The 11,859-nt window shown below is 51.2% G+C and overlaps 3 protein-coding genes across 3 annotated transcripts; 1 reads left to right on the top strand and 2 right to left on the bottom strand.

Annotated features, from left to right (window-relative positions):
- Nucleotides 1-232: 232 nt before the first annotated feature.
- Nucleotides 233-1,918, bottom strand: J4E83_006986 (uncharacterized protein; the record flags this gene model as incomplete). Its single annotated transcript, XM_049333893.1, has 2 exons — nt 233-1,893; nt 1,915-1,918. 2 exons carry the CDS (start codon nt 1,916-1,918, stop codon nt 233-235), a joined length of 1,665 nt encoding a protein of 554 aa, XP_049187149.1.
- Nucleotides 1,919-6,084: 4,166 nt separating this feature from the next.
- Nucleotides 6,085-6,909, bottom strand: J4E83_006985 (uncharacterized protein; the record flags this gene model as incomplete). The annotated part of the gene is made up of 1 exon (XM_049333892.1): nt 6,085-6,909. The coding sequence occupies one exon, from the start codon at nt 6,907-6,909 to the stop codon at nt 6,085-6,087; it is 825 nt and encodes a 274-aa protein (XP_049187148.1).
- A 3,063-nt stretch (nt 6,910-9,972) lies between these two features.
- Nucleotides 9,973-10,604, top strand: J4E83_006984 (uncharacterized protein; the record flags this gene model as incomplete). The annotated part of the gene is made up of 2 exons (XM_049333891.1): nt 9,973-9,978; nt 10,035-10,604. The coding sequence occupies 2 exons, from the start codon at nt 9,973-9,975 to the stop codon at nt 10,602-10,604; spliced, it is 576 nt and encodes a 191-aa protein (XP_049187147.1).
- Between the last annotated feature and the right edge of the window lie 1,255 nt (nt 10,605-11,859).

Here is an 11,859-nt window from a genome sequence, read left to right as displayed (position 1 = left end):
ATCAGAGGATCAGTTGCTGGGAAAAACAGAAATGAAGAACAAGCACGATAAAACCATGTGATAGACCGAGGAGCGGGAAAGTGGGTTTCAGAGGAACGGAAGTCTTCACTAAACCTTCACCGTATCCCAATTCGTCCTTGGTGCGATGGAAAGAAACCCCTTGACACGAGAGCTTCAAAAACGCAGTGGAGAGCTCGAATCCGCATCCGAAAAGCTAGAACGCATTAGCGAATTATCCCGATAATATCGTCAGATCATACCTATATCCCCACCTATGTGACTTCCTAAGGAACTCCAACAACGAGCCCTTAACGCAAGGACCGAGATGACTGTTGACCAGCCAATTCCAGTCATTCATGAGTTTGTAATCAACCCACCCAGTCACCTTATAACTGTTGTCCAGGTATGAATTAACCAGAGTGTCCAACCCGAGCTCATTTTGCCATGACGCTTCTTTCGCTTGACCATATCCATTTGTCCAGATAGTAGGGCACGGAAGATCGGCACGGTTGGGATAGGTCTTCAGAAAATCGTATATGAAGAGAAGAACGCCAGCTCTTAGTTGGTCTAGGGACAACGTGAAGCAGTGGTTTGGTGTCTCAGAATCGAGCGGATGGCGTACCTCGATCTCTAGATGGACTTTGCGGTTGACCGAATCCATCGCAGATAAAAGTAGCAGTGCATCGAACCGAACATCTCCAAGAGTAGAGTGCTTCGGTAGGTCGAAATACAGATGAAAGTAGCGCGGGCGACCCCGTAGTCGGACGGCTGTGAATCTCTCCAGCTCGGTCGCAAAGTTGTATTTCGGCGTCGAAGTTGCTGAGTTGAAGGTTGAATTGACATCGCAAATTTCTGAGATGGCTTCGTGACGTAACCAATGATTCAGCCCAGCTAGGCTTCTAAGGTTGCTGTTCGTAGTCTGGTGCGCCAAGTCGAAGGTCAGTTCAACTCCTGGGGGCTGGAACATATCGAAAAGCCTCTTCCTAACGGAGTATATACTCATGAGGTCGCAAAACCCTGTGTTCCTGTTCGGCGGGATCACACGCAGCTTACCTTCATCGCTGATTGACATGCGGCCTTTCGTCATCCAGTTACCACCACCAGAGTCATTATGGCGGTATGAAACGTATACTTTCGATTCATCTGTATCGAGTCCGACCCTCAACAGCATTTTAGAAATCCAATACTTCTTAAGAAGGTTGGAGGGATCAGCGGTGAGCGTACTCAAGCTTTTGTTGATCTCAGCCATGTGGCTGGCGGACCATTCCCGATTGCTTTGGAAGTATGATATACTACTGTGCACCTCGTGTGGTGCCACAAATAGAACGTTCATTTCTTTGTGTTCCAGCTTCCAGGTATACTCCAGTATTGGTAGGACTTCTAAGGTTTCGTCGGCGTCAAGCAAGTTGTTGACATCAAGCTGGATGACGCGAAGAGCAGACGACTGTTTGCCGATCATGCGAAGCCAGCCCATAGCCCAAATAATGCCACTACGCTCGTCCGCATCTTCGGGGAGCCTTAAACGGAACACGTTTCGTGCGTACAAGACACCAGTGGCCTCATACTGGATTTGACAACATGACTGGAGGAGCGCAGTTCCGGAGATAATACTGTCGGAGCGGTAGCCGGAGTGGTAGCCGAGTCGATTGATGTTCTTCGCATGGATCTGAATAGGATATTCGTGAATGAAGAGTGCCTCGTAGATGGCGTTGCGAACTTCTCCGGGCAGATTCAACAATGAAGGCGCATTCGGGTCGATTGAGTGCGATACTGGCGGCGGAACGTTATCCGTTGCAGTCGCCGCTTCCGTGTCTTTTTGCGTGTTCGCGATCTTGGTGACAGCCATGTCGCTTTGATTTACGTCACTGACGGTAGCGGGAGTCGCGCCACCGGCTGTGGTACCGGGTGTCGCACTCATGTCGCTCGCTATCACGCTGCGAGAGTGGTCTCAGTCGGTGTGGCGCTGGCGATCAGTATCTTGAAATGGTTGTGTGAGAGGAGAAAGAAGGGTAATCGCCGCTAGTGGGAAAAGCTTGCAGAGTCGAGGATTCTGAGGTGAGAGAGGGCGACTGCCAAGACTGCGGCCGTTTGCTGCACCAAATGGAAAGAGCTACGTCATGGACAGCGATAACCTCAAACTTCGTATGACGCGGTTCGTAATGACGTAAGGAGAGATCTGTGACGGTGTATCAAAATGGGCCATAGCAATGCTTGGTGGATAGACATCGTGTGTATAGGCCAATGTAATAATATTTCCCCATTTGGGAGAATGACTAAACGCGTATCAGACTACAAAAAAAGGTAGCCCGGAAGTCTACGTTAACTCTAGATGTTTCAGTTGTACTCCATTGCAATCTTGTAGTCGGCAAAGTAACAAAATCTCTGAAACACCTACGGCGGCATGCTCGCCATGAAGCCCAGCAGCGAGTCCAGTGGAGCCTCTTGATGAAACAAGTTGCTGCAAATATAATCTGAACACACATACCAGCGTTGTTCAGTAACTGAAGAGCTGACGCCTACGTCCTTATTGACGATTGGTTCGATAGGAGGCTTGCTCGAATCCCACTCAGCTTCCCGTGCCTCGCCCCTACCACTCATCCAAATCTTAGGTCGGTGAGCCAGGCCATGCTCTGGACTTTTCTTAAAGATCTGGTACATGAAGAGAAGGGTACTTTGCCGTATATTTGTAAGAGACATGGTGTAGCTGTTCGCAGGGGCGGGGCCGGATTTGTTGTAAATCTCAACGATCACGAGTGTCGTTACGTTAATACCACGCGTCGCATGCAAAAGAGCGGAGGCGTCGAACCGTACATCGTCCAGGGATACATCATCTTCCAGAAAGTAGCGGATGAAAATGCGCGCGGGGCTCCCCAGCTCCCATTCGCCCAGAAAATTCAATTCGGCCGTGAAACCTGCCCTAGTAACTGGGCTTGTTAGTGCGACACTGGAGTCCATTTCTAGGAAGCCGCCATGCTCTAAAGCAGTCAACCAAGCGATGGTCAATGCGATGTAGGGCACGTCCACGTTTGCTGTTCGATTAGTAAGGTCGAAAATAATGCCCTCGTCTGGGGACAATGCCATGGCCAAAATGGAGTCTCGAATCGCAGAAGGTCGCATGATGCTTCTGACATCCACAACCCTTGTGGGAGTAGTCAATATACTTTGTGCTCCGTCATCGACAATATGGATGATATCCCCAGATAATGGACAGCCTGGATCGTAGCGAGTCCGACAGTAACTAACGTGAGCAACTTTGCCGTCAAAGTTTAGCCAGACGTGTCGTAGCACTGGAGGTACAGCACGAAATCTTTTGATGCATTCCGACGAATCATCAATGATAGCCCTCAGTTGCCTGTTGCATGAGGCTGCATTCGTCTCGCCTGTTCTGGCGATCTCGTCGCTTGGGTGCTTGAGAGCCACAGGCAACCCTGAGAGAAGTTCAACTTCCAAAGCAGTGAGATTGGGCATCCAGACATGACGCAGTATGGGTAATATGTCAATGGGATCGCGCATGGGATCGTAAAATGTGTTGTACATGTATATTTGGAGGTGTCGGACGTACGAAGACTGTCTACCGATGTCATCGAGCCAGCCTATCGCCCAATGGATTGGATCAGCAGTACGCGGATCGTCTTTCACACAGAATATATTCCGACTGTAGAGAATACCGGTAACTTCCTCGTGGATTTGACGGCATGTTCGAAGTAGCGCGATGCCACGTACGTCTCGCGACTGGTAACATGAGGAGTCGCCGTACGCATACCGATCGCGGGAGATTGTAATGGGGTGGCCTAACTCGAACAAAGCCTCGAAGATAGCATTGCGGACTTCGCCTGGTATTGTTGTCAAGAGAGACGGTGCCTCTGGGTTGATGGGGTGTGACTGTATCGACATGGTTTGGCCAGGTATCGCGGAAACGGAATCGTCGTTTGTCTCGCTCATGTCTTCGACTACGTAAAATTCTGGTAGTTGTTGGCGATATGAAGGAGAAGTAGCTCTGACAGAGATCTAGTGGAGGAGAGTCGAAGTCTGGGACGCGCCCCAATATATACGGCAGCGGATACGACAACATCCGTGCGCGCAGTGAAGTCGGAAGAGCCTACGTGATGAGAATTCAAAGCGCAATCCATAGTGACAACATGCGCTTTACGTGTGAAGAGACTGCGTTGGTAAACTAAACAAATGCGGGCACCAAACATCTGGGCCGCTTGTGTAGATTTGTCATTGAGTCCCGCCGTTACGTCAACCTAGGGAAAAGGTGAACACCCTGGGGTCTACATCGATGTCAACACACCCACTTCGCATGAACTCATCTTAATGTAGTCTGCAGACGTGTTCAGGATTTCCCTTGTATGATGTGCCGTGTTGTTGGTATCAAGAAGGAGGCGAGTTCTGCGAGGACTGATCGGCATCGCTCTTGATTGGAAAGGCGTAACGGACTCCCTGATACTCATACCACCACTCAACTGGTGATTCTGGAGGGTCGAACCCGATCGTGTGTAGGATGAGGTAATGGCGGGTTGAGGACTGATTGAATTGTCCAGATTCGAAGCGCATGCGCACATCTGCGAGTAGTTTCCGTATCGCCGACAAATGTCCGTGGGAAAGACACATATTCTCTCCCAAGGCGTCAGCACACCTGAGAGCTGTTTGCAATCCTCGAGCTTCGTTTTCTGCCAACATAATTCGAATGGCATCAAGATAAACCTGCTCGTTTGACTTCTGATAATTGACTTCAGGGGTGCTCCATAAGGACGATTCTACGATGCCAAGTAACCCGTAGACCTGATCGCGGCTGTCCCCGCATCTCAATCTTGACATATGAGCGAGGACGTTCACTAGGCTCATCTCACCCTCACTCGACAACAAGTTCATCCTCGACAAGAACAAACTGTGTGCATTCCAACACTCAGCAGGACCATATCTGGGCCATTGTAGGACCTTTGAATGAGTTTCCATGGTCTCCAGATCAACCCATACATCGCCACACATGAAGTGTATATCTTTGGCGAGAAGAAACTCTTGAACAATCCAAAGACGAGAAAAGTACTGATTGGAGAGTACGATGGCCATGGATGCGCTTATTTTATGGTAGTCCAGTTTAGGCATTCGGTCGTAGTAGTGCTCCCAGTAGTCGAGTACATCCAAGTTGTCTATGTTCATTTCGTAGTCGAGTATAGCCATTTCGTGGTCGAGTGTATCATTTGCCAAGTCTCGGAATGCATCATAACATGACAAATCAAGCCAGCTAATTACGGACCCGGCATTGCGATAAACATCTCCCATCATTTCGACTTGATGTCCACGCTCGCTCGTATCACTCTGATTGATGCAGAGTTGATCGATCCATAGATGATGACTTCGTCGACCAGTTCCGCTAGCACCAAATGCGTTCAAGAAATCGAAGAGGTTTTCTCGAATGGTATAGCATCTACCATTGAGCCGAATAGTGTGTAGCGGGATGGGCTCGCCCCAGGTGTACGATAATGCAATATAGCTCGGAGCCTTATCTACCTCGAAAATCTTGATAGTGCATAGTATCTCGCCGCTCTCGTTTGGCGGGTAAGGGTAAGACGCGCGTCTGGCACCATGCCATACAGTGACAAGGCGGATATGTGGTTGGTCCGTAGCGAGAGCTTCGTATACGTAGGCGTCGCCGCCGATTTCGGCACGCGCAGGCGCAGTCATGGTCGTGTAAGGTTCGTTTGCGGTGTGTGACACTTGTTCGTAGTCTGCAACTAGATCTGTACCAGGTCCTTCCTGCATCGTGCTTCAAGAGGCGGGAGGCTGTTTGGGGCGATCAGGGAAGGTTTGTGGGCTGCGGAGAAGTTGCGAGACGAATGCTGTTGTAGGCAGGTTGATAGCGAGGCTGAGTTCTCCTAGCCCACCTGGCCTGGCGCGGCTGAGCGCCACACCCCATGCCCACAACATTGTTACAGCGGCTACAAAGGGTAAGAGCGAATTAAACAAGCAACTTTGAGTATGCGAATCAAGGATTGAAGAATGATACATGAATATACATAAAGTGACGCGACATATGCAGCGCATAGCATGACAGCGCGAATGCTACAGGGCAGACTCATTTCATTGAGCTCCAAGCCCCATCTTCTGCAACACGCTGGCCAAGTCAACCTCCACAATCTTGTCCCAGCCCCTCTCAGGGCCCCAGGCAACGCGCTTCTGATTGAGCTTGGTCTCTTCTACCAGGCCCTTCAGCAGCGGGCTGTCTTTGGACACGCTTGGATATGCGTCAAACTCGACGTCATCAATCGACGGCACCTGCGCGAGCAAGCCTCTCAGCAGCCCGACGCAGTACTCGGTATAGAAGTTGTTCCCCACGCGCCAGCCCTCAAAGACCTCGTTCGATGCCGGGTCAATCTCTACAAAGATTTTCAATTTGTACACCTTCTTCACCGCTGCCAGACCCAGCCGGCTATCCACGACCCAGCATTTCGGCGGTTTCGTGAAGCCTGGCCCGAGTCGTAGCTCTAAGCGCGTAAGAAGCGCGCGGTATTTACGAGGGAACCATGCAAGTAGCGGGTGCTTGCGGTTTATGTAGCGGCCGTGGATGGGGAACACGCGGAAGGTATTGCGACCGTAGAAGACGCGCGACGCTTCGTTGTGCATGCGATGGTCGACGAGGAAGAGGCGGAGGGCGGGGGCGACGGTGCGGTAGTTCGTAGGGTCGAGGTCGATGGTCTTGGGGAAGACTAAGAGCTCTTCGTAGATGCGCAGTCGCAGCTCGGATGGCAGATCGAAGAAGCGGAAGGGCTGGCGCCTCGCAGCTTTCTTCTCATCTTCCTGCGCATCGTCTTGAGCATCGGGCGGCGGGGCAGCGCGCTCGTCCACCAGCCGCACTTTGCTCATGCGATTGACCATGTGGTCAATCGCCTTGGTCTTACGGGCCATCTTATTGTACAGCGCTTCCAAAGCGATCACGTCTACCGCCTTGGTTGCGCTTATGCATCCATCGTGTCACTCGTGCGTATACGTGTCGGTATCGTTCGAGGCGAAGGGAGACGTCGCAATGATGAAAATTTCTTAATGGAATGTCTCGGAGCCACGGGACCGACAGCCCATTCGGTAGGGGCAGGCAGTTCTTGGGGGCAAAGATGTTCGTTCTCCCCAGCTTATGTCAACTTCAATCTTGTAGAGGAACAAAGAGTGAGGTCAAATTTCGTGGGTGCAACTTTCTATATGGAAAAGAAGAGAGGGTGGCGGCGGCGCGGAGAGTTTTGTTCGAGCTCCGGCTAGTGGATTAGTCAGCGTGTGACCGAGGTAGCGCCGCGCGACCCACCGACAGCCTGACATCACCCTCTAGCTCACTCTTAGAATGGCAGACACCACCCTCCCCCCGCAGGCAAGCGATGCTGCTACGGAAAACAATCTTTTGCTCAAATGGTTTGGCATCGAGGCTCCATTGACCACTACCCCATTTAATCCATTGGCCATTTCTACCCTAATTTCTCCATCGCCCATTCCTCTGGAACTACGAACCCGATTGCTTGATGCAGCAGCCTATTTTGAGAGCCCCGAGTACAGCGCGACATCTGGCCCTAGTTTGAGCGAAAGGCGTAGCCTCTTTTTGGACGCGGCAGCTAGAAACATCAATCTCACGTCTGTGCGTAGGTGGCATGCTTGGAAGGATTCCCTTGTGGCTCTAGTCGATGCACAGCTTGCCAGATACCCAGTTGCTTCAGGGCCGTCGCCTACAACTTCAGATCCGAGTAATGAACATGGTCGGAGTCCATCGTCGACTGCATCCGCTGCTCACCGCGTTTTGAACATAGCGGAACTGGTCGAGCAGATCTTATACAGCGCGGACCTTCAGACCCAACTGCACGCCGGCCAAGTCTGTACGCTATGGCGAGCGACTGTGAAGCGCATTCTCCAGGACCCCTTCGAAGATACACCGCATCAGAACCCGGTCGAATACTCCGATGTGTGTTCGACTAACAATGACAACCTTCATGTAACCCCCGAAGAGCTACTTGCTTTCGAAGAAAAGGTCCACGCAATGTGTTTGATTCTCCTGGATACAAATGGATGGAACATTTGGACGTACGCACCCGCTCGGCTTACTCAATCGCATATGCTCAAGCCATCCATCGCAGAACTCGTGCGCTACGCATATCGCGTGGCTTGGGACATTAACCCTACCCGGGACGACGACTTCAAACCGCAGCCGCAGTGGCTGGACTTTACGCAGTTCACGTTGCATCCGTGTCTGGAGCGCCTATACACCGGCGGAATCGAGACATATCGCGGTCGCTGTCACATTTGCTTAAACACCAATGCTCCCACTGGAGGCCTCCTTCACCCGCTCAACTTCCCGCTTGGACCCTTGTACTCCCATATAGGATCGCACTTTGTCACCGACCCACCGTGCAGTTGCATCGGCATTTACACTCCGAGTGATCAGTGGCTGGAGGGGACTGCACACATTAATAAGCTAGTGGCCCGCATTTACAACAAGGACGGAATACGTCTATCTCATCTAACAAGTATACTGAACGCACATGCGGCGACCGTACTATTGGATTGGAGGGACCAAGTTGAGCGTATGCGAGAGAACTTGGCCACCCTGCCTCCTAGCGTACTGCAGCTATCATATCCAAGACGGCGTGCATTCACAGCCGGTGCCCGTCCGCACTTTATACTCACGCTCGATCATCACGACATGGATGAAAATCCCAATCTCTCCAAGCATGTGAGCCAACGGCCGTTGCTGATGGGTATGAGGGTGTTGGGAAACGAGTGGAAAACTTTGGATATCGCAGAACAATATGTCGACACCAGCAGCGAGTGTTGGGCGGAGTGGACTTCGGATACTTCTGCTGATGATTCTTTGTGGAGCATATAGCACTCGCCGTAGTCTCGGCTGCTGCGAGACCAGCATAACACGTGCAAATCTAGATTAGATCTAGTGCGGGTTACGCGAGATTATGTCATCGCATCGTCCAAGCGTGTTCTGCACCTCTCTTCCACCCGCCGACGCCGAGATCGCGCTCTAACCTGAATGCACATACAGCCAACTAAGACTACTCGGAACGTTGTAGCCATGGATCAATTGTCGCTGTATCACCATTCACCAAATGCGGTCCGACGTATTAGTGGTACCCAGGCATGCGTCGCGCAACATTTGTCACACAACCACCTTGTCAGACTATCGGTATTTACGCGATACAGGCATACGAGAACTCGAAGCTGAGACTTCTCGAGCGCATCCACGATATTGAAGGCATTCGTCTTGTCCAGCTTCTCGATACACTTCACAAACAAACTGGGCCTCTTCTGGAACACTGGATTGCGGAAGTCGTCAAAATGCAGACAGATGTCGAATTTCATGAACCGGCTGAGTTACACGATTTCGGCATGATGAGAACGCACTGGGCCAGATCGACTGCAACCCATCTGGCAGACGATTAAGCAACGCGAAAGCGAACAGATCAAAGCTTTGGGGGCACGCTTACTCGACAGAGTCTAGCAATACAATCTCGGCAAGGTACTGATACCTTTGGACCTTGTGGCGCGGCAACATCATATGGAGACGTATCCTCACAACTCAACCAGATGGACGCGTTTCGGGGTCCAGCAAGTACACGGTCTTCCATCCAAAGACCAGTCAGTACGTCGAGAATGAGGTTCTAGACTTCCAGAGTCGTGGAACGACGGAGTTGCGACAACGCTACGGATTCCCGTCCAACGGTTTCCAGAGGCCCAATCGTGCGCCAAGCAAACTGCATCCCCAGATTCGGCCTAATGGTAGTTTACCAGTCGAACATTGAGCTAAGCAAACCTAAGACTGCCGAGCAGCCGGCTACTTCGCCTTCAAATGCGACTACAAGTCGAGCGTGCTACCATTAGGAGTACTCCGGAGTACACCCCAAGAAGTTGTCAACGTTTGGCCAAGGCGACGCCAATTATTGTACCTGTTTTAGCACAATCGTGGCAGACGTCATCTGCGAGAAGATGTGGGTTATATCAGTTATTATAGCTACGACTGCTCGAAGTTGCAGCAGTACATCGCCCAGACTACGATCACCAAGAACAACATGCGCAATCAAAACGAGAAGATGTCATCAGGACCAGAAAATACCGCTGTAGGGGAAAAGCACGATCCTTCCATCGAGAATCCGCTCGTCAACTATGGACAATTACCACAATGGCGCCAAGAAAACCAATACATCGTCACCAAATACCGTTCCGCCCGCAATTCATACCGCCAATCCATCAAAAGCCTCACATACCTCCATAACGAGACCGGAAACATCTACACCCACCTATTCTTCTTAGTCATTGTTTTGCTTCTCACCACCTACAACCTACCGCAACTAGGCGGCCCAAAACAGTGGTTCCCCTCCCCACGCAACGGTGATTTACTGGCCTTGTCTGCATTCCTCGGCGGTGTGGTACTGTGCATGTCGTTCTCTGTCACGTACCACATCGTACTCGACCATTCAGAATCTGTGGCGACGGCTGGCAAGCAGTTGGATTTTGCGGGCATCACGTGTCTTATCTGGGGCAGTTTGATTGCGACGCTATACTACACGTTCACCTGCGAGGTAGAGCTCATGCGCACCTATATGCTTATCGTAAGTTGATTTGGTGCGACGACATGGGTTAGAAGCTGCTGACATGAAATATAGTTCACGGCTTTTGGCGCTGTCATGCTACTCTTCTTCGCTTCGCCTCTGGCTTCCAAGTCTTGGGCACAGACCCTTGTAGTTCCGCTTTTCGTCGCTTTTGCCGCCTCTGGTATTTTTCCGCTGTGGAGGGGTGTTCAGTTGTATGGTTGGGAACGAATGGACGAAATGGCAGGCTTACGATGGGGGTTGGCTTGCGGCTTCGTCTGCCTGGCTAGTCTGGGTCCTTTTATGGTATGTAGTCGTGCCTTGCAACGCTCAACGATAGCTGGACTAACAGAAGACAGACGCGATTCCCAGAGTGTTGGAAGCAAGGCAAATTTGACCTGTGGCTCTCATCGCATCAGATCTTCCACATCGCTGTGGTGATTGCTGCGTGTTTGCATTTTGTTGGGCTGATGAAGGCCTACTCGTTCCAGCATACGCACATGCAGATAGCGATCTGCCCCATGCTGAGTACCTGGAAAGATGAGCTCATGAATTTGACTTGAATGGGATGATACGCCGCAATCGTATCGGCCTCCAAAGTGCGGTTTGGTGTAGAACCCTCATAACTAAATGCTAATACCAAGAACTCTCCTCTTTGACTCGGCCTTACCGCCACTAGACATGCGACACCAAACTTCCCCAAAGCAAAATACTGACTAATAAGAAGAGCATGATCAACACAACACAAAACCCAATCACACCTTCCAGTCTCCGCCACCTAACCTCCTCATCCCGCCATATCAGTACCCCAACAATATCTTCAACACACTCATACCACAGCTCCAGCACTGCTGCTGGTGCACCAAAGGTGGCGTCTAAAACGCACTCCGGGCCGTCATGCTTCAGAACCAAACGCCGCGTCTCCCGGTCGCAATACTTCATGACCCACTCAACCAGCAGCGTCCAAACATACACGTCCAACTCGCACCGCAGCTGTTCGATGCTCACAACGCGGTGGCCCGGCGAATGAAGAGTACGATCAAAGTATACCCTCATCAAATAAAAGAACCGGTGAACCGCATCCCTTGTCGTGGCTTCTTCATTCTGGCCAAAATCAGCCAGCATAGCGCGTCTCAGAAACCCGTCGTCCATCGCACGAGCCAAAGCGCGCGGTTCCAGATACGCGACAACCCTCATCGCGTCCTCAATATGGATGTCAATCTCCTGCGCCGGACTAAACTTCTCGGTGTTCTGAGCAATAGACATCAAATCCAGTTCTTCAAGC

This window comes from Alternaria metachromatica (genome assembly GCF_023757995.1).
Source record: "Alternaria metachromatica strain BMP 0045 chromosome Unknown scaffold_16, whole genome shotgun sequence".
In the NCBI taxonomy this organism is placed as follows: Eukaryota; Fungi; Ascomycota; class Dothideomycetes; order Pleosporales; family Pleosporaceae; genus Alternaria; species Alternaria metachromatica.
The sequence above is the reverse complement of the archived record's forward strand: the minus strand, read 5'-3'. Positions and strand labels throughout refer to the sequence as shown.